General features: G+C 42.1%; 1 protein-coding gene across 1 annotated transcript in view; it reads left to right on the top strand.

Moving 5' to 3' along the window:
* Positions 1-23,400, top strand: part of KIAA1324 (KIAA1324 ortholog) — a 106,100-nt gene that overhangs the window by 57,652 nt on the left and 25,048 nt on the right. Inside the window, exons 4-8 of the mRNA XM_027856804.1 lie at positions 8,610-8,757; positions 9,317-9,397; positions 10,697-10,802; positions 10,898-11,047; positions 18,076-18,164. Of these exons, the coding sequence (XP_027712605.1) occupies positions 8,610-8,757; positions 9,317-9,397; positions 10,697-10,802; positions 10,898-11,047; positions 18,076-18,164 (574 nt within the window). The remainder of the gene's footprint in view (positions 1-8,609; positions 8,758-9,316; positions 9,398-10,696; positions 10,803-10,897; positions 11,048-18,075; positions 18,165-23,400) is intronic.

Genomic DNA, 23,400 nt, shown 5'->3' with positions numbered 1-23,400 from the left:
CCTTCTTTCTACTCCTGCCCAGAGAGCAATCCTATGTAATAAATAATAAAAAGGGGGAAAATCCAGTTCAACTAAATCAACCAAAATATCAAAAAAGCCTGGCATTATATATAGTGTTCCACAACCATAGCTCCCCACCTCTGCAAAGAAGCATTTCCCATTTATTCTGAATAACTTGGGAACTGTGAGTTCTAATTCCGGTTTGCTGAGTGCTTGCAAAGGTCTTGAAAGAAATGGTGGACTTGATGACTGAAGGGAGAGGTTTTGCAAGACTGGAGAAAAACAAATTTTCCCATTTTCCAAAAAGGGGGAAAAAAGGCTGAAAACTATAGGCCACTGAGTTTGACCTGGATTCTTAGAAAAGTTCTAGGAAGTATTAAATAGTGATCACAAGAGCCAGCATGATTTCAACCAGATCAGGTCATGCTAGACCAAATCTATTTCCTCTTTTCACAGGGTTATCAGACTGGTAAAAATCAAGGGAATGTTGTTGATAGAGTGTGCATAGATTTCAGTAAAGCATTTGACAAAGTTTCTCATGCTGAGATGTGGGTTAGATGATAGATGGCATAGTTAATTAGATTCTGATTTGGTTGAAGAACTTAACCCAAAGAGGAGTCACTTAGAAGATCTCTAGTAGAGTTCCTCAGGGAATTGTCCTTAGTCCTGGGGCTCCTTCACACTTTTATCAGGGACTTAGGTGAAGGCATAGATGATATGCTTATCAAATTGGTAGAGCAGATAACACCAAGTTGGAAGAGGTCACTGGATGATGGAGTCAGGATCCAAAAAACTCATGGCAGCCTTGCATATTGAATCAAATCTCTGATATGTTGATGGATCCTGCAACTCATCCATATCTCTCCTTGGATTAAGTCTGATAAATTTAAATTAAATATGGTTTCATTTGTGCTCCATCAACAGGCACTTATTAAGCTCCTAGTTTGTATCTGTCACTGGACTAGGAGCTAGGGAAACAGACAAAAAAAGAAGCAATCCCCGCTCTAAGAAACTTACATTCTGTTAGGGGAGATGTATATACATGTAAGTAGATTCAGAATAAATACAATACAAATACGAGGGAGTTGGGGAGGGGAAGCACTTGTAATCTGGGGGATCAGAAAAGGCATTATGTGAAAGGTGGTATTTGAGCTGAGTCTTGAAGGAAGGAAGGGATTTGAAAAGTCAATTTCACAAATATAATATGGAAGAGGCATGGCTAGATAGTGGTTCATCTGAAAAAGATCTAGGGGGTTTTAGTGCCCAATGTGAGTTAATAAATATGACAGTTTAAAAAAAGCGAATGTAAGCTCTATGGGTCTCTATTGAGACCCATGGTACCCAGAAACAGAGAAGTATGAAAGTCTGGTGATACTGTGTCCTGGTCAGACTATATCTAGAGGATAGGGTTCCATTCTAGTTACCCATTTTAAGGATGTCATTGATAGGCTAGTAATTGTCCAGAGGAAGCCAAGGAGGGTGATGAGGGTTTTGAGGTCATGCTGCTTGGGTTGAAAGAAATGGGAATGCTTAAACCGGAGAAGAGAAGATTCAGATGGGACATAATCACTGTCTTAAACAATGAGAAGAGCTGCCATATTTATGGAAGAGGGATTAGACTTGTTCCCATTAGGCTTGGCCCCAGAGAACAGAACTAGGAACAACCAGTGGGATTTGCAGAGGGGGCAGACTTAGGTTCTGGGTAAGGACGAACTTCCCAACAATTGGAGTTTTTAAGAAATGGAATGGCCTACCTCAGGAGGAAGTGGGGGATTCCTTTTCATCAAAGGGTGATCTTCGAGAAGAAACTCATTGACCACTTGTCAGGAATGTTGGAGAGAAGATTCTTGTTCAGGTCTAGGTCAGATTAGATGATTTCATGGTCCCGTCCAACTCTGTGATTCTGGGAAACATATGCGACCCCTCTAGACCTTGGAAGATTATCCTTGAGTCTTCTGAGTCCCAAAATTTGTCACCCATAACCAACCTGGTGATTAGTCTGTCTAAACTTACATTAGACCAGTGCTTGGAAACTTGACCTGCAAGTCCATCTCCAAGTCCTAACTCAAAGTCTTTCCAGCTTGGTAGGACCTTGAAGACGCAGGATGGAATAGTGGAGAAAGTGTCAGTCAAGAAGATCTAGTATCACATCCTACCTCAGGGAAATACTACTCTGGGCAGCTGGGGGCACAGAGAATGGAATGCCAGGCCTGGAGTCAGGGAGACTAAATCCTGGCCTCAGATACTTACTAGCTGGGTGACCCTGGACCAGTCACTTAACCTGTTTGCCTCAGTTTCCTCCTCTGTAAAATGAAGGTGATAATAGCATCTACCTCCCAGGGTTATTTTGAGGATAAAAGGAGATAATATTTGTAAAGTGCTTGGTAAACCTTAAATCACTACATGCTGTTGTTCAGTCATTTCAATCATATCTGATTTTTCACGACCCCGTTAGGGGTTTTCTTGGCAGAAATACTGAAGTGGTTTGACATTTCCTTCTCCAGCTCATTTTACAGATGAGGAAACTAAGGCAAGCAGGGTGAAGTGACTTGCCCAGAATCATACAGCTGGTCAGTGTCTGAGGCCAGATTTGAACTATAGCACTACTTAAATGCTGGCTATTGTTACTATTACTAGGAATATACTTAATCTCTATGTGCCTCAGTCATCTCATTTGTAAAATGAGAGGGTTAGATTTGATGGCCTCTGAGATCCCTTTCAGTTCTAAATCTATGATTCTGCAGCCCAACAGAGCTTTTATTTCACTGACATTGCCTTCAAGAGCCCAGGATTACCTACATAACACAATGGAGTGCTAGAGAAAAAATGTTGTGGAGATAGGTCTCACTGAAGTCAGCCAGAGGGGGCAGCTAGGCAGCTCAGCGGATAGAGTGCTGGCCCTAAAGTCAGGAGGACCCGAGTTCAAATGCAGCCTCAGACCAAACACTCGACACTGACTAGCTGTGTGACCCTGAACAAGTCACTTAAGCCCGATTGCCTAAAACAAAACAAAACAAAAAAAAAACAAAACTAAAGTCAGCCATAGGTAACTCATAAGTGTAGTTCAACCAAACCTAAATGGTGGAACTCTTGGAGACAGAAGATAGCTTAAGCACTATTTAAGGGTTGCCAAAGTCTATTATGGCCTGAAGGTTAGAAAATCTCTCAGCTAAAGAGATCTTTGCTAAGAAACCAAGGAGATGCAAACAGCAGTGCTTATTGGAGATGCTGGTCCGTCACTCTCATGTCTTTGGATGTTTATTCATTCATTCAACAAATGTTTATTTAGCATTTATTATGTACAAAGCACTAAGCAGAAGCATTGTGAAGGATACAAAGATATATAAGGTATTGCACATTATGCTTTGTTAAACAGTGTTGACATTGAAAAAATGTCATTGATGAAGAAAGAAAAAACAAATGAACATTTCCTTTTAAGTAATACCAAGCTAATACTTGTATACAAGATGAAAGTGAATCACTAGATCAGGTCTTGAATTTGGAAAAGAGGGGAGGCTTCCCTCAAATTCCTTAAGTTACATCTCCTGGAAGCCCAATTAAGTCTGTCTATGCTAGCAGAATAGACATTTAATAGAGCAATTTGATTTACCTCAGCGTTCATTTTTATGTTCTGTGGGCATTAGCATGACAACAGGTTTCTGAGTGGGGGGAGGAGATGGGGGAAACTGAGACAGTCTGGGGACAAAAAAAAAGCTATAAATGGAAACAGAGTGTATGGGGTTAAGACAACCACTATTTAAGTCCTAATGGAGAGTGTAATTTGGTCAGAACAAGATGCAGCCTCAGCCCCTGTGATCAGTTCACTTCAGTGAACAGAAAGGCTTTCTTCGCTCTCTAGAGACAGCCCTGAGATAGATTTCAGAGATTATCTGTCAGCTCAGTTCACTGATGCAGGATGTAGGATAATGTAACATCTTATATTTCTACAATGCCTTTCTTCCAGGAGTTCAGAAGGCTTCAGAGACTGGTTTCATTCATTTCTTTCACACACTTTCAGGACAGGGATTTTTACTTCCTATTAGGAAAAGTGAGAAATGGAGGCTCATAAAGGTTTGGTGAGTTAACTGAGATCCCCCAGCAAGGCAGTGACTCAGTGGGGACTAATGAACAGAAATACAGTTTTCCAGTTCTAGTGTGTAATTTATCTGATCAGCGTTTCCCAGAGTGGGGTCCTAAGATTTCAGATGATATTCGGTTGGACCTGATGTAGAGGGAAAATGGGGATCAGGGACCAAGGAGTAAGAAACAGAAATGACATGGTCAGGGGAAAGAAAGAACAAAGGGTTGAAGAAAATGAGGAAAGGAAAAGTCTGTGAATACCAATGAAGGGATCAGAGGATGATCATATACCTAGAGCTGGAAGGGCCCTTAGAGGTCAGATGACTTAAGCCCTTGAGGACACTGAAGTGCATAGAAGGGAAGTGACTTGCCCAAGGTCACACAAGTAGTAAGTGATGAGCCTGGATTTGAACCCAGCTCTTCCGATTCCTGATCCAGTTCTCTTTCTACTGTATCTCACTGCCTTGGGGAGTCCAACCTTTGGAAACCCCTGAACTAGGCTGAGTTATCCTTTGTCTTTACTGGCATGATGAAGCTAGGATTGATGATAACTAGATTCTCTGTATGTTGTAACATCACTTCTCATGACTGTGCCTTAGTTTCCCCGAGGCCATAGTGGAATTCATAGTAGGGATGTCAGTGGTAAGTAAATCTACTCGTGACCCTTCTTTGTGTAGATCTAGGTCTGGGCCTGGAAATATTCTTGTCCATGAAGCCTTTCTTCTCAATCAGGGACACCGAGACCCGACAAAATCAAGGCTGATATATACAACTTGCAAATATAACCTACTTTTGGCATCAATTTAATAATTCATCAAACCTCAGAGGTTATTTATAGCTGGTGCTGGGTGGCAAGTTTTGTCTTTTTCAGAACAGGAGAAATCAATGCCATTTAGGTTAATGATGAGTTCAGCTTTGGGGAGTTGAAAGGATTTCCATTTAATGAGGAGCACTGCTGCATTTTGTAGCAAAAGCAAAGGGAGCACTCTTCAGGGGATTGCCTGTAGAATAAAACACAAAAAATCCTCTATCTGGCATTGAAAATCCTTCACAGCCTGGCTCTTGCCTCCCTATCCAGCTTATTTCCCATCACTCTCCTTGACAAACTCTATATATCCATCATTCCCTCTCCTCTCTCCCAGCCTTTGCCATTTCTGGAATGCACTCCCTCCTCACCTGGACCTTTTAACCTAGCTCCTTCAGAGTTCCCTTATGGCACCACCATCTCCTACACAAAGTTTTTCCTACCAAGTCCCTTTCCTCTGATATTACCTTCCATTATACTGTATATCTCTGGTATGTATCTAATTGTTTGTATGTTGTCTTCCCCATCAGAATATGAGCCCTTTGAGAGGAGGGTCAGTATTTCTGCCCTTTTTTGTGTTTCCAAAGCTTAGTCTGGTACTTAATAGTGCTTAATAAATACTTGTTGAATGGATGGATGGAAGGATGAAGGCTTTTGTTAGTGTTAAGGAATATGGCAAGGTAGGTGACTTGTCCATTAAAAAAAGTAATATAAATTCCTATTCTAGAGTAAGCAGGGGGAGAGGAACCATTTCTAGAGAAATAGATTGGGCTAGGCTGAACACCAGAACTCCTGGTTCTGCTTGTTTACTTGCGTCTTTCCTTTTTTGATTTGTTCTCTTTGGACATACTCTGGACATTTTGGCTCCCCTCCCTAAACCTTGGGGGCACTGGGAGGAGAAAAGAAGTTAAGATTTTCATTCCAGAGTACAGTTAAAGGTCCAGGAGAGTAGATCAGAACCTCAGGCTAATCTTTCCACATTCATTACTTCCAAGTTTTCTGGTCTACAATTTAGAGTGTATAAAATTAAAGAGGGAGAGAGAGAGAGGGAAGGAGGGAGGGAGGGAGAGAGAAAGAAAGAGAGAGAGAGAGAGAGAGAGAGAGAGAGAGAGAGAGAGATTCAAAATTGGCATCTGATTGGGGTTACTGGATCCATAGAAGAAATGTTGCCAGTAACTTACATCTACTTTGGCACCTTATAGGTTACAAAGCCTTTTATTCTCAACAATGGTAGTTGAGAAGACTCAGAATAGACTCCTACCAGCCCAGAAAGACTAAGTAATTCACTCATGGTCACACAGCTAATGGATATGAGAACCACAGCAAGACAGCCTATATTAGAGTTTCCATATGTATGATGGGATTGTGTAGCCTGGGGGGTGGGGAACCTGTGGCCTTGATGCCACATGTAGCCTTCTAGATCCTGGAGTACGGCTTTTTGACTGAATCTAAACTTCACAGAACAAATCCCCTTAATAAAAGGATTTGTTCTGTAAAACTTGGACTCAGTCAAAAGGCTGCACCCAAGGACCTAGAAGGCTACGTGTGGCCTCGAGGCTGCAGGTTCCCCACCCGGGGTGTAACCAGGTCACTGAGCACAGAATCCCGCACTCAGCAGCCCTCAACACTTGTTTGTTGATAGTGGTGATAGATAACTGCCCCTCCCCATCTCTGCTGAGCTCAAAATAAAAGCACAAGAATTTTCACTGCAGAAAAAATACATTTAGATCATATGATAGGAAGCACATTGTGACTTCAAAATTTGTAAGAGACTGGAATGCCTTTGCAGTGGAACTTTGAGGATGAGGCTAGAGATGGTTGAAGTGCTGTGTTACCTGGAGTTGGGAGCATTTCTCTCTTAATGTCCTAGGAAGCCTAAAACATTTCTTTCCATTCCAGAGCATGAAGTACCCTTGTAAAATATGGCAGTTAAAGGTTCCCAATCAGTCAATCTATATTAATCAATGGTTATTCCATGTCAAACAAGCAATCAGTAAGCATTTGTGAAGTACCTACTATGTGTCAGACATTGGGATACAAAGACATAAGTGAAAAAATCCCAGCCATCAAGGACTTTCCCTTCCAAAGGGAGAGACAACATGTACACGTATGAATATATACAGAATAAAAACAAGATAATTTTTGAGGGAGGGATCGAGGGAAAGGAGAGGAGGTTGCCAGCACCTCAGGGGTAGGGGTCAAATTTGTCAGCTCAGTGGATTGTAATACACAGAATATATATAGCAGTTGGACTATGTAATTAGAATGAGGTAACCAGAGCTTTGCCTAAGAGTATTGAAATTTAGAGGGTACTAATAGCACTTTTTAGCTTGCAGAAAAAAACAGATCTTAGTTTCTAGTTGGTGTTGTTCAGTGGTTTTCAGTCGTGTCTGACTCTTTGTGACCCCATTTAGGATTTTCGTGGCAAAGATGCTGGCGTGGTTTGACATTTCCTTCTTTAACTCATTTGACAGATGAGGAAACTGAGGCAAACAGGCTGAAGTGACTTGCCCAGGGCCACACAGCTACCAGATTTGAACTCAGGAAGATGAATCTTTCTGATTTCAAGGCTGGCACTCTATCCGTTGTGCCACCTAGCTGCCTCTAGTATATAACAAGCAAGAGTAATTGGTTGAAATAGAAAGCTGCCTTGTGACCCAAGGTCTCTCCTCCAAGGCTCCACTCACTCTCAACTAAATTTGTCTTCAAAAAGTTGATTTGAGGATGTATTTCATGGTATTTGCCCTGGTCACAAGAATTGCTAGTTAGGATTCAGTAGAGCAGTGCTGGGATGCCTTACTCCACAGGTTTCTGTAATTCTGTGAGGTTGTGTGTAAGTGAATGTTTGAAAGTCATATCAACTTTTTAAGGTGAGCTTGCAATTTACACAAAAATCCTATGTGAATCTTCGTAAAGTGAAGCCTACTTTTGTAAAAATGAATGAATTCGGATTGATTAATGTGCGCTGTTCAGCCATGGGGGTAGACATTAGGCTCCTCTAACTTTGTCAGGCCTCTCCAATGCCCTGCAATGAGATTTTTTTTTCAAGTTTAGACTTTAGCTTTTGAGCTTCAGTTCCCTCAATTTATGAAACGATGGGGTTGGTCTACCTCTAGACTGTTTTTTTTCTTTCAGTTTTTAAAACATTTTTATTTAAAGTTTTGAGTTCCAAATTCTATCCCTGCCTCCTTCCCCTCCCCTTCCCCTTCCCTGAGACAATAAGCAATCAGATACAGGTTATACATGTGCAATTATGTGAAACATTTCCATATTAGTCATTTTGTACAAGAAGACTAGAATAAAAGAAAAGAAACAAAGTGACAAATGGTGTGCTTCAGTTTGTATTCAAACTATATCAGTTCTTTCTCTGGAGGCGGATAGCATACTTCATCATTAGTCCTTTGGGATTGTCTTGAATCATTGTATTGCTGAGAATAGCTAAGTCATTCATAGTTCTTCATGGAACAATGTTGCTGTTACTGTGTACAATGTTCTCCTGGTTCTGTTCACATCATTATGCACCAGTTCATAGAAATGCTATAGACTTTTTCTAATGCCCATTTTAACTCTATGAAAAAGTCTTCCTAGTTCAAGGAAACTTGGCACTCACTGGTTTTGGAATTCCCCAGGGTACTTGCTAAAGGCTTTGAGCAACCTCTCCTTCCAGTGTCCAGCAGGTATAGGGAGCCTCCCTCCAGTGATTTTGGTTTCTTTCTCCACATAGGTCAACCTGGGTTCCCTTGGGTGACTACATCTCTTCAAACACAGATGAATGCACGGCCACACTGATATATGCAGTCAACCTAAAGCAGTCAGGCACTGTGTCATTTGAATATTTATACCCGGACACCGGCATCATCTTTGAATTTTTTGTAAGCTCTCAGCCGGAGGGGTTGCTGGGCTTGTCAAGGGCTTAAATCTGTTTGTTAGGAACCACTAGGGAAGGGCTGTGCAGGAGGTGAAGATTAAGTGGGACTTTTTTCCAGTTTGATGCCATGACGTCTATAGAGAGTTATGAGGGACCAACCTCAAAGGCTATAGGGGAACTGGGGGAAAGTACCAAACCTGAAAGATACCATGGAGGAGGGATGGGGTAGGTGGGAAGGAAAGCAGAGCCTGGGAGGTTTCTGAGTGTTTTGATTTGGGCTGATATGAAAATCATATCTAAATTAAATGATTGTTTTTTATTTTAATGAGACTATAGTATTACTATAGGATCTTGAAATCTCTGTTATAAGGAGCGAAGGATTCCTGGTTTCCACTTCCCAATCAGAGCTATTTTTCTCAAGTAAATTGGTAACTTGTTTCCTGTCAAAAAGATCACCTTAAAGTCCATTAAGAGTTGTGAGCTAGTATGGTCTTGGGTAAAAAATGAATGCACTCATTCCCTAGGGAACTTGAGCCCTGATTTCATACTTCCTTCTGTCCCAGGTTCAGAATGATCAATGTCAGCCTAACATAGAAGATTCTAGGTGGATGAAAACTACAGAAAAAGGGTGGGAATACCATAGTGTAAGTATGACGCCAGCCTTCTTTCTGGGCACAGCAAAACAAAAACAAAAGCTTTTCCTCTCAACCAATGCTCCTCATTAGTCTGTGTCTCCATTCAAAAGTTACTGGGGTATTGGACGATTGTGGGTCTGACCTGATGAGGGGGAAAAAAATCATCTGCTCTTTTCTCTGGGACTGATGCGCAAGCGTGGGACCCTCCCATCTATGTGGGTTTGATCAGGCCATTGGACAGGTTCCCATCTCTAGGTGCTGATTTTCCAGATACTGGGGATGGAGAGACACAGGTGGGAATGAGGGAATGGGAGGCACTGTCATTGGCACCAGAAAGCGTCATCAATAGAGGACGTGGCTGGAATCACAGGAAGAGAGGTCGTGAGAGTAATGGTGGTGACAGGAGACTTGGTAGAAGAGGTGAATTGGGAAGGATTTAATATTGGTGTGATCCTGGGCAAGTTCCTTCTTCTATCTGGGCTTCAGTTTTCACTTCTGTATAAAATAAAGGGGTTGGACTAGGTAATAGATAAGGTTCCTCCCACCTCTAAATCCTTGGGTGGATGGGGCAGGGGGAGGATACTAGGCAGGTGTCCCCCAAGGCTCTGTTCTGGGATGTCTTTTCTCTCTATACTCTCTTCACTCTTGTGACTTTATCATCTCCCATTGGTTCAAGTCTCTAAGCAGACAATATCCAACCCTAGTCTCTGTCTCTGTCTCTCTCTATATCTGTCTGTCTGTCTCTCTCTGTCTCTGTCCTTCTCCCTCCCCCACCCCCAGCTCCAGTCCCACCTAATCAAATGCCTATTGGACATTTAAAACTGAATATCCCATAGGCAACCTGACCCCCTCCAGCCTTTACTCCTCTCCCTCTGTGCACCCCACAGTCCAGCCAAAGTGGTCTTCTTGCTGTTCCTCTCAGATGACTCTCCATGACTTCCCATCTCCCATCTCCCTGCCTTTGCATGTGCTCCTGTCTTTTCCCTCAAGGTTACCTTGTATCTGCTTTGAAAGCATTTTGTGTATATGTGTCTGTTGTCTCCCTTGACAGAATGTAAGTTCTTTGAGGAAGAGGACTGGTTTCTCCTTTGTCATTGTATCCCCAGTGTCAGGCACATAGTAGGTGTTTAATACATGCTTGTTGATTGACTGACTGATTGTTTGATAGGCACTAGGGATAGGAGAGAGGGGAGGAGAGACTGTGGTTTAAGGAGCTTGGAGAAATTGGTCAGGATACTGGAGACAGGATCTTTGGTGTGTTCATGGCTTCCTGTTCTGGGGAGTAACTCCTTCTACTCATGTCTTCAGGTGGAGTTAAATCGTGGCAACAACGTTCTGTATTGGAGAACCACAGCCTTCTCAGTCTGGTCCAAAGTCCGTAAGCCTGTGCTAGTGAGGAATATCGCCATTACAGGTACAGAATGTGGGGTTCAGATTCAAGGCTCCTGTTGGCTTCCTGGCACCAGGCTAAGCCCAACCCTGGACCTGTACTGTGCTCTTTCTCCACAGGGGTTGCCTACACTTCAGAATGCTTCCCCTGCAAGCCTGGTACTTACGCTGCCAACGAGGGCTCCTCTACCTGCAAGCTCTGCCCAGCAAACTCTTACTCCAACAAGGGAGAAACCTCTTGCCACGAGTGTGACTTGGACAAATACTCAGGTGATGTTTCTTTTTTTTATGGTAATTTTTATTTATTTTTTTGTTTTCAACATTTACTTCCACAAGATTTTGAGTTCTAAATTTTCATCCTATCTTGCCCTTCCCCCCACCCCAAGATGGCATGCATTCTAAATACCCTGTCCCCTAGTCTGCCTTCCCTTCTATCTCTCCTCCCCTTCTCTTATCCCCTTCCCTTTCAATTTTCCTGTAGGGCAGGATGGATTTCTGTACCCCATTTCCTGTATTTCTTATTTCCCAGTTGCATGTGAAAACATTTTTTTTAAACATGTGTTTTTAAAACTTTGGGTTCCAAATTTTCTCCCTTCTCCCTCCCCATCCACCCTCATTGATAAGGCAAGCAACTCAATATAGGTTATACATGTGCAGTTATGCAAAACACTTCCATAGTAGACGTGCTGTGAAAAACTAACTCTATTTCCCTTGATCCTATCCCACCCCCCATTTATTCTATTCTTGCTTTTGGCCCTGTCCCTCTTCAGAAGTATTTGCTTCTGATTACTCCCTTTCCCAATCTGCCCTCCTCTCTATCATTCCCCTACTCTCTTGTCCCCTTCCCCCCCCCCATTTTCCTGTAGGGTAAGTCAGATTTCCACACCCAATTGAGTGTATATGTTATTCCCTCCTTAAGTCAAATCCTATGAGAATAAGATTCACTCATTCCCTCTCATCTTCCCCATTTCCCCTCCACTGTAAGAGCCTTTTCTTTTCTTTTTTTTTTGTGGGATAATTTACCCCGTTCTACCTCTCCCTTTCTCCTTCTTTTAGTATATTCCTCTCTCACCCCTTAATTTTATTCTCCAGATATGACCTCTTCATTTTCAACTCACCCTGTGCCCTCTATCTATCTATCTATCTATCTATCTATCTATATACATACACATAATTTTTTCTTTCCAACTACCCTAATACTGACAAAGGTCTCATGAGTTACAAATATCATCTTTCCATGCAGGAATGTAAACAGTTCAACCTTAGTAAGTCTCTTATGATTTTCTCTTTCCTGTTTACCTCTTCATGTTCCACTCGAGTCTTGTATTTGAAAATCAAATTTTCTATTCAGCTCTGGTCTTTCCATCAAGAATGTTTGAAAGTCCTCTATTTCACTGAATGACCATTTTTTCCCCTGCAGGATTATACTCAGTTTTGCTGGGTAGGTGATTCTTGGTTGTAATCCTATCTCCTTTGCTCTCCAGAATATTATATTCCATGCCCTGCGGTCCCTTAATGTAGAAGCAGCTAAATCTTGTGTTATCCTGATTGTGTTTCTACAATACTTGAATTGTTTCTTTCTGGCTGCTTGTAATATTTTCTCCTTGACCTGGGAACTCTGGAATTTGGCTACAATATTCCTAGGGGTTTTCCTTTGGGGATCTCTTTCAGGAGGAGATTGGTGGATTCTTTCAATTTCTATTTTGCCCTCTGGTTCTAAAATATCAGGGCAGTTTTTCAGGTGATGTTTCTAAAAGCTAAGGGAGTTGGAGGTACCACCAAACCCAAGGACACACCATGGAGAGAAAGGCAAGTGGCCATTCTCTTGGCCAGGCCTTTAAATGATGGCTCTCAAAATCGACCTTTCCAGGCAGATCCTGGTAGTTCCCTACAATTCCAAAGAGATGATATCTGGGTTGAGTTTTCTAAACTGAAAAGTGCTTTTTCAATGAGAGTTGCTATCGTTATGCCCCACTCGCTTCTCCAAAAACAAAAATAGAACCAGAATCCTATTCCTATACTGATTTGAAAGGAAAGGTGGTTCAGTTCAAAGTGGCTTCTTCCATGGCCTTCTGATAATTCCCTATCCCTAGCCCTCAACTTGAGAAACACTGCCTGGAGGAGAGGAAATTGAGTTCTGCCCAGTGCAAGTGTTCAAGACAGTCCCTCACATGTGAAGGGGGCGGGGGCAGGGAAGAGGGGGGGCAGGGCAGAGGACAAGGGGATGACACAGAGGGGAGAAAATAGTTCTAGTATCTCTCCACTATTCAGGCCTGGCTTCCACAGTCTTCAAGACTAGACCTGAAATAAATTGAAATGGGTAGAGTGAGCCCCACCCACTCATAACATTTTCCCTCATTTGTCTCCCTTACACAGCCAAATTCAGGCCCAGCAAACATACACACAAAGATTTGTAGCCCCAGAAACTAGGTCAAGCACACCACCATATTCACCTTTCATTCAAGCGCACCATTCCATATTCACAAATCACCCATTAGAGCATTTGCTCAGTTAAGAATGGAAATTGACCTGACTCACTCACTATTGATAAAATGAAAAGTATTTATTCATTATCAGAGGTCTTGCTAGCTTAGTGTAAGGTTAGGCAAGAATAGGAATGTTTAGGTCTGGCAAACAAACTGTTTTCTCTGTATGTCTAAATTCCTGTTTTTCCACTTGGATTTCTTATTCTGTTTCCTCCTGTGCCTCCATCAATGGCAGCCTTTGTTGTTCTGGGTCTCCGACTCCCCTCTCCAGCCCACCAGTTGGGCAATGGTTTGAATGACAAGGCCCTGGCAAAATTGCCCGGGTCTGTTTTGATGATGTAAATCAGTTTGCAGCCTTGGGTTTGTAAGTTAGTTTGAGAATCAGGATTTTGTGATTCCATTCTTCTGCCTCCAACTGAGAAGTCAGCCCTCAAATGTAAATCTTTTGAATAGGAACTGGGTCTTTTCAATCAGTTTGGATTATGGAGAATGTGGTTAGCAGTTTAGCTTGGAGTGCATCATAATGGACTCCAAGAAGAAGCCGAATGGGTAGAGAAGAAAGGAAATAAGCATTTACACAGCAGCTACCACGTGGCAGCCACTGAGCTAAGCATTTTACAGATATCTCATTTGATCCTTAGAGCATCCCTGCGAGGTAGGTGCTGTTATTATCCCCATTTTACAGGTGAGGACACTGAGGCAGACAGAGGTTAAGTGGCTTGCCCAAGGTCCCACAGCTAGTAAGTTTTGTCTGAGGCAGGATTTGAACTCAGGTCTTCCTGACTCCAGGCGCAGCCCCTTATCTACCGAGCCCCCTAGCTGCCTTAAAGCATTAAGGGAATACAGTGACTGACTGCATTTAGAACTCAGTATGAAGTTGAAAGAACTCTGGGCTTGAAGCCAAAAGGTGTGGGCTCCAGGCCTGGCTCTTCCACTTACTTCGTTTTGTGGGTGCGGATGAGCCCCCCTTAACTACTGAGCTTATTTCCTCATCTGTAAAATGAGGAGGTTGGATGAGATGACCTTTAAAGTCACCTCCAGCTGTAACATGAAATGATCCTGTAACTCTTTGATTGTAATTCTGTGTTGAGCTGGCTGTTTTCAACTGAGAAATGCTAAATGCTCTCCAAATCAAATAGAGTCCAGTTGGTCAAGGGCCTACTTCATTATGAAACATTTGCTCATTCCCTCAGCTGCAACGGTCCTCTCCTCTCAAAAATTACTGTGTATCTACTTTGTATTTATTTTCTGTAAGCCTATATATGTATATGTTGTCTCCCCCATGGAGTGTAAGCATTTTGAGGGCAGGGAATGTTTCACTTTTATCTTTATACTTCCAGCACCCAACATAATGTTTATCTCATGGTAGACTATTATTAAATCTTTGTTGATTAATTGATAGAATGTAAGCTCCTTGAGGACAGGGACTTTTTTTTTGTCTTTGTATCCCCAGTGCCCAGGACAAAATAGATGTTTAATAAGTGCTTGCTGAATTGAATTGTTGAAATACTGGCAGAGCTAAAGATCACAATAAACTGGGAGATTCACACTTAGCGATTTCCTTGATCCTTATAACATAGATCCATTTTAATGAAGCTTACAGAAGAATTGTCTTTTCCAAGGATGCTGTGCCAGCATCGAGACTGAATGCAACCAAAGGATGCATCATCCCGGACCGGTGGCTGACCCACTCTGGCCTTTCATGTAGGCAGAGGGTTTGTTGACTACCTGTTGGAATTTGAGGAGACAGGGTGCCCAAAGGTCATCTGACCAAACTATTCTCTTGACAAATGCCTGAAATTCTACCATTAGTATATTCATTACTTTGTATTAATCATCACCCTGTAAATACCACAGAGGTGGAGCTACCTAACATCTTGGGGCTAATGAGTTTGTTGGCATTTTTGCTTTGCTGTGGTGGGATAGCTAGAGGGATAGCAATTCAGCACAATAAAAGAGGGAGGAGCTGTGAGAAAGGGAGGAAATGGTTCAGAAAGGGGACTGAAGAGCTAAAGAGCTAAACTCTTCACAGTTTTTCCCTGGACCAGCCCTGCTCAAACTATTTTCTCTTCCCTTACTAAACACCATATCCAGCCCATCTTTCCTTTTTAAAAATTGGTGGCACCCTGTTTTTGTGCCTCACTGAGACCTTCTAACCAGGGAAATTGAATGTGCCGTGACATTTGGGTTAATTATTGATTAAACCAGCCAGCTAGTCAACGAGTCAACAGCTGCAGCATTTCTGTGAGGCCAGGAGTGCGGCTGTCACAGCGAGCAAATATTTGCCAAGCCCAAGAAGCCCTCCTTGTCATACAGATGTTATTTTTCAGCAGGTAACCAGGTGGTTTGTTTGGTCCAGAACTCAGAAAAAGGGAGAGAGAGAGAAAAAAAAACAAAACCTTAGCCCTCAAGGGACCTGGAAAAGAGTTGATTTTCAAAATCTTCTCCAATCCTTTTTGAATCAAATCCGCCAAATTCAAGAGACTCTGGATCCATTAGCCTTCTTACTGAAGAGGGCCTCTAGCTTGTTAATCTAGTCAATGAGCTAAAAAGGCACCAGCTGCTTCTCTGCCATCAATTCCACCCTGCCGGTGCTAATAAGGCTGGAGCTTTGGAGTGCTGGGATATCAGCTGTTTGAGGGAAGCCCCCAAAACGTGCAGTAGAAGAGCTTGTGTCTTAAATAGCCTTTGGTGGTATAGGAAGGGGAGGGGAAGCATTGGGGAACTCCTTGCCTGGGGATGATGAGAGGGGGATATTTTGTCGTTTGCATTAAGCCAGCAAATAAACATTTATTATGCACGTATTACGTTCCAAGCACTGTGCTAAGTATTGGGGACTCAGAGAAAAAGGAATAATAGGGCTGTCCTCAAGGAGCTTAGATTGGAATGGAGGAAGACAGAACTATGGAAGTTGAATTGCTATTTTTTTTTCTCTTCTGTTGAGTTTTGTCTCCTCTTTCTGATGGTTCCTCCTATTGATTCTAATTTTTACTTACAACATCACTAATGTGAAAATATTTTTAATAGGAATGTATATGTATAGCCTATATCAGATTGTGTGCTGTCTTGGGAAGGGTGGTGGGGAGGAAGGAGGAGAAAAATTTTAAACTCAAAGGCATATGGAAGTGATTGTTAATAAATCAAAATAAATTAATAAATTAAAAAATCATTTAAAAAAGCAGAATGGATTGGAGGAAGACAATCCATCAACTTTTATTAAGTGCCTGGCACTGTGCTAATTGCTAGAGGTACTAATACAGAACAGATAGCCCTTGCCCTGAAGACAGCAAACGGAAGGCATCTGAAAAGCCTTTGAAGGGAGTGGAGAAGGGTTGGGTGGTGGCTGGGGTGGGAAAGGTAGCCACCCAGTGAAAGAACTCACTGAAGTCTCAAGGTAGTGCAGCCAGGTGAGAAATGAGGAGATAGATGTCTGAGCTCAGATCCTTAAATGGAGGTTTGGCATTCATGGTACTATTGGAGGGTCATGATGAAGTGGAGTCGTAAAGCTGATGAAATCTTGCAAGAAAGCAAGTACGTAAGTAGGTAGATACAAGATCCATCCAGAGTAGATAGGAGGTAGCCTTAGAAGGGAAGGCATTAGCAGCTGGGAGAGCCAGGAAAATTTTCCTGCGAGAAAATAAGTCTAGAAGGAAGCCAAAGATTCTCTGAACACTGCCAAGTAAGAATAAGCCCATGCATGCATCTATGTCATAGCTATAATGAAAGATTCTCATCATCATTACCAACATTTGTTAAATGCCTTTGCAGTGTTTGGGGCCGTGTACTAAGAAAGCTACACAGAAGCAGTCTATGCCTTCTAGGATCTAAAAATTGGAAGCAGATACGGATCTGTAATGAGCATACAGTACACAAACTTAGGATATGCTACATGAAATTTTCAAGTCAAGAATCAAAAGCAATACCAAGGGTGGTGGAAGTGAGAGACAGAAGAGTTTTAGTCTAAATCCAAGTGGGATTGGAGGTTATCACCTCTCTTCTGATTTGCTTGGGAAGATTGTATGGAAGAAGGGGAAAAAACTGCTTTGCTAATGGAAGAGAGACTATTTGTTGATTTGGGAGAGAAGGCATTCCTGGCATGTGGGCATAGCTTTGAGAGCTAGAGCATCTACCTTAAAGACTCTCCTGTCTAACCCTCTCATTTTACAGAAGCTCAGTGACTCAGTATAGTGTATATGAGAGGAAGCCCATAGGCAGTAGTCAAATGATCATATAAAGAGGACATGCCTGGAGAAGGGCACTGTGCCCAGGCAGGGATTATGAGGAGAGTGCTGCAAAGATATTATAGGATAATAAGCCCATACCGATTTGGAGCCAGTCCCTTGGCCAAGCTCATTCCTTGACTCTCTTCACCGCCCCCCCCATCCTGCATACGTCATCTTCTTCAGTGATTGAGAGCATTCTAAGGACCCCACACATTTAATTCAATGGGACCTTAGAGGCTGATTGGCTCCACACCATCATTTTATGAATGGGGAAACAGACCTAGCAGATAAGTGACTTACCTAGGGTCACCTAGCTAGTAGCTACACAGTTGGTATACCAATCCAGGGCTTCTGACCAGCAGTCTTTCCACTCCATGTAATCAGTGCTTTGTTACAAGCTAGAAATAGGAGAACTAGGTGCCATTTATCTGACCCTGCCTGGAGCTTTAGCAGGGAAGTGAGAGGTAGAGAGGTGTGGGCTCTCAGCAGCTCCTGTGCAGGTGAAATGTTTGCTCTCACAAGCCAGTGAAGAAAGACTTCTGTATTCCTAACACACGCTATGGTATTTTCCTCTGCTTTTGGTCTGTAGAACAAGGATCCTCTTCTTGCAAGATGCGTCCAGCTTGCACGGACAAAGATTATTTCTACACACACACAGCCTGTGATGCCAATGGAGAGGTAGGTGCAGTGATCACAAAGCTCATGTGTGTCTGATAGAAGCCAGCCCAGGCTCCACAGGCAGCCTATTGCTATAGGTGCCCAGTAAGAGGTCAACAATGCTGAGCAGTTCTCCCCCCACCCAGGACAGATGGGAAAGTTAAGTGAGATGACAGATGTCTCAGTAAGTGGGGGGAGGCAGCTAGGTGGTGCAGTGGATAGAGCACTGGCCCTGAAGTCAGGAGGACCTGAGTTCAAATCTGGCCTCAGACCAAACACTTGACACTTAACTAGCTGTGTGACCCTGGGCAAGTCACTTAACTCCAACTGCCTAAGCAAAAAATAAAAAAAATAAAAAAATAAGTGGGGTGGAGAAGGTCCTTTTGGGTCTCATTATTTTGGGGTCAGAGGCTGGTTTTGTTTGGATCATTTTCACTGCTCATCAAATCCTACTGTGATAACAGAAATCACTTAATTTGCTTTGGAGTCACTTTTTCATCTGCTTGGCTTGTCTCTGTAATCCCTGACTGATAGGCAACTGAGCATGACCTCCTCTTCCTACCACCACCACCACCACCTTTAGGGAAGCCCCTTGAACAAATTTCCTCACAGAGAAAACCTCACACGCTTGTGCTCTATCAGCTGCTTTTTCAATTTAGTGGAGGGGTTTGGTTCCTCCTATTTGCTTCACTGGGGGTTGCTTAGATTCTGGGAGTATAAGGAGGGAAGTGTGTGTGTGTGTGTGTGTGTGTGTGTGTGTGTTTCTGTACTTATCCCAAAATCTGAAAATGACCATCCTTCCTTTGCAGCTTAGATTGTCCTCTGGTGGGTCACTGGGTCATAGATTTAGAGCCAGAAGGAACTCTAGAATCCACCTAATCCAATCGCCTCCTTGTACATATTTGTAAACAGAGGCCCAGAAAAATTAAGTGAATCACCCCATTGGAGCCCTGGTAGTAAATGGCAGATCTAGGATCTGAACCCAGGCCCTTTGATTCCCAGTTCAAGTACACTTTTCATTGCAGTCATGACATAGAGGCAGCTTCCAAAAGTATACAAAGAGTGTTGGACTTTGAATCCGGCAGACTCAGGTTTGAGTAATAGCTCTGACATTTACTAGTTCTGTGAAAATAAGTGGTTCCCATAATATCTCTGAGCATCAGTTTCCTCATCTATAAATGTGGGGATGGTAATCTATGAAGTGGGGTGATATAATACCTGTAGTCCCTAGTAAAATCGGGTTACTAGGAGGCCCAGCTGAAGTAATATATACAAAGTGTTTTTGCAAATTTTAAATGGCTAGATCTGTACACATTGCAGTGATTTTAAGACTTCCCTACCCATCCATGACTGTAAGGGTTTTTTTCCCTTCTCAGAAGGCAAGAAAATCTGGGTTTGTAACTTGGCACCCTGAAAATCTTAAACATAAAGATAAGTTGGGATGAGACTCATAGAAATTGTTAATTGTAAAATTAACAAGTGAATTTTAATAGAATCAAAATGTCTGCAAAAGATAACTTAGCTACTAAATTCTATCACTGATGCAATGTCATATCTTCTTGATCTGCTCTTTAATTTTACAATGATTAATTTAAAAAGAATAAATTTCAATTATAAAGGTGTTATTCAAAGTCAGTAATATATTTCACATGTGAATTAATATTTGCTTTTACCCAGAGAAAAATATTGCACCTTGCAGTTCATATTCTCTTTGACTGTTTTTAAATTTTAAATACAAATGCAAATTCTAAGTGGTCACAGAGAGTGACAGAATTGAAGTACTTCAAGTTCACTTTCTTTGTCTTTAAAATACCTATTGGTATTGGACCAACTTGAAAAAGGCCACCAGTGTGAATGGCACCTGTAGAAATTATTAACTGGAGAGAGTTTCTGATCACGGAAATAGGAATCACCAGGCTGTCTCTTCATTTGGAATCTACTGTTTAAATGCAGGAATATGTAGGACCCCAGGGTTTGGAGACAAATTGTTCCCGAATCGAGTTCAAAAGGTCTGGACACTTTGAATTTAGTCTTGAATGGAGGCTTATGACAGAGTCTGAGTGTTTCAGGGCCAACTGCCATTCTGCAGAAACTGTTTGAAAACAAAAGTTTTTTAGGGAGAGGAGTAGTTTATTGCTGACGTTTAGAATCATTGGCACATGATGGTAATAAAAAGCAGACTGTTAACCAGTTTTATTGCTGTTTTAAAATTATCTACAGATAATTTTACTCCCTAATTTTGTGCACCCAGGGCATGCAGCTTCCACTGTCCAACCCTTGGTATGTCAGGTCCTTGGTATGTCAGGTCCCCTAGTCACTGTGAACCAGTTCTGTTTGCCCTGCACCAAAGAAAACCCAAGGCTAAAATCCGATGCGGATAATCAGGATTTGGACAATTAAAGAGACTGCTTAAGAGATCGCAACACTATGTCAGTCAACAAGTGATTAATGAATTAATCAGAGTGATTAATGTATTAAGTGCATACAGAGTGGCAGGCACTGTATTAAGTACTATGGATATGAAGGCAAAAACAGTCCCTAACGTCAAGGAACTCACCTTGTAAAAGTGCCATGTAGATTCTAGATGCCTAGTTCTTCCTAACTCAGCCCTTCCTTGGGACTTATGTTCAGCTCCATCATTTGATGTGTCTTCTATTCTCAGACACTCCAGTGGGTCGGTGATCTCATTGGCATGGGTTATTCTTCCAGCAGTGCAGATGGCAACCCCCTCATGCCATCTCATCCTGTGAAATTCTTGTCCATGTCCTGCTATGGAACTCTCTATAGGGGAGCCGTTCAATGCACTGGGCACCTTCCTCTGGGTTTTAAAAAATGGAGGTGAATGCCTTTCTTCTCTCCCTCTGTTCTGTTTTTACCTATGTGACTCCCTTGCTGAATTATCATCCAAACCATACAGCCCTTTCCCCTATAATCATGCCTCTGTCCTGGGCCCTCTTCTTTCTCTCTCCATTTTTTCTTAGTGACCTTATCAGTTTCCATGGATTCAATTATCATCTCCATGCAGATAACTCCCAAATCTAGATATCCAGCTCTCATCTCCCTCCTGAGTTCTAGTTCCTCACCACCAATTGACTATTAGACACTTCAAACCAGATGTCTCAAAGGCATGTCTAAAATAGAATTCCCATTTCTCATCAAGCCCTTTCCTATATGGAACTTCCCTGTTTCCATAGAAGACACTACTCATCCAATCTCCCAGGTTCATAAACTTGGCTTTATTCCTAGTTCCTTATGCTCCCCAGCTCTACATACCTAATCAGTTGCCAGATCTTGTTTTCATATGCACAACATCTTTGTCATATGTCCTTTTCTCTCCATTCATAAAGCCACCACTCGAGTTCAGGTCCTCATCACATAAAACCTCACCACCTCAACACCTAAAATATTTCAGTAGCCTCCTAATTGATCTCCCTGCCTCAGGACTCTCCCTATTCCAGTCCATCCTCCACAGAGTTGCCGAAGTAATTTTCCTAAAGCGCGAGTCTAACCACGTCACCTCCCTATTCAATAGGCTCAGTGTCTCTCTGTTGCCTCTAGGGTAACATATGAATTCTCTGGCCCTTTACAGTTTGACCTCAACCTATCTTTCCAACCTCTTTATATGTTACTCCCCTTCCTGCATTTTATAATCCGTCTATACTGTCATTCTCTTTGTCCCTTGCTCACAGAACTTCATCTCCCATCTCTGGGCCTCCATTTTGCTTGTCCCCCGTGCTTGCAATACATTCCCTCCTCACCTTTGCTTCATGAAATCTCCAAGACTAAAGTTTAAACACCACATTCTACATGATTTGTTGCTAAGAATATTTTGGTATGTATGGGAGCTTTTTTTCTGTCTTTGACATCCCTGGGTGAAAAAGTATGGATATGTTAGTCATTTGCTTAGCGTGATTCTATATTGCTTTCCAGAATGGTTGTGCCAATTTACAGCTCTACCAACAGTGGAGGCGGTGGTGTGCCTGTCTTTTGCAACCCTTGTACCATTGACTATTTCCCATCTTTTGGGTTAATGTCTTTTATGCCCCTTCTTGCACACATCACTGATAACATGCAACAACCTAATGGCACCCACAGTCTGTTTTACCATGATCCTTTGGCTCCCCTACAAATCTGATCCTTCTGAGAGGGTAGTGTTCATGAGTCACAGCCATTTGTAGCATCATATAGCTTTCTTCTATAACTGCAGAATAAAGACAGGTGCCACATTTCAAGGCTGGTGTTATTTATCCCCTTGCCCCAGTTGATGATCCCTTTTCCTAAATAGTTTCTGAGGAACTCAAGGGACCTATCCATTAATTCCATACCAGGATGCTATTGATCAATCTACCTAAGTTGATTCCTCTGCTTTTCCAGATTCTTTTTCTAAGGAGACCTCCTGAGGGGTCACCTCTCATAGAAGGGGTGCCATTATAGGGTAGTACATGAAATATGACCCTGGCAATCTGGGCACCTGGGTTCTCTTCACAGCAAATGTGATTCCATTAAGGGTGGGAGCCAACATTCACCAGCATCATTAACATAGGATTTCTGTCGTTTCTTTTTCAAAAAGTGATGATGCATAATTTATTTAGTATAGTGAATAGAGCTGACAGATATTTACATTATTCATCCATTACTTCTATGTGTATGATTTGATTAAAATCATAGATATTTTCAATCACAGACAGCATCAATTCAAATTGAAATTAAAAAAAAGTTTTTTTTTTCACGCTTGCCTCATGACTGAGCATGGAAAATCTGAAGAGACACATTTGGCTCTCGCACCACAATTTGAAATCTCTGCTTCACAGCTTCCCTGCGTAGGCTCCATGGCCTTATTCAAGTCACTTTTTTAAAGTGTTCCTGTCATAGGCAGTCTTGACTTCAGAAGATTAGTAGTCAAACATGCCATCTTCCTCTTGGTAGAGAGGTCATAGATGATAGGTGCATGAGGTATATGTTGTCTGACATGACCAATTTGTTGTTCTATTTTGTTTTTGTTACAAAGGAGGATTCTGGGGAAAGGAGAGAGGGGACAGGGCATTGGGAATCAGAATGTAAATTTCTTATAAGGAGGAATTATTTCATTCTTTGTAATTATATACCTAGCACCTAGTGCATAGTAAGTGCTTAGTAAATACTTGTTGACTGATTGGGAAGATAATGGATCCTACAAAGTTCTTTGTGGTTCCCAGAAAAAAAGACACTATTTCTTCTCCTTCCACTTGCTTTGTTGAGAGAAATGGAACCAATGTGA

Source organism: Vombatus ursinus, unplaced genomic scaffold (genome assembly GCF_900497805.2).
Source record: "Vombatus ursinus unplaced genomic scaffold, bare-nosed wombat genome assembly UNPS02011613.1, whole genome shotgun sequence".
In the NCBI taxonomy this organism is placed as follows: domain Eukaryota; kingdom Metazoa; phylum Chordata; class Mammalia; order Diprotodontia; family Vombatidae; genus Vombatus; species Vombatus ursinus.
This window is presented reverse-complemented; position numbering and strand designations above follow the sequence as displayed.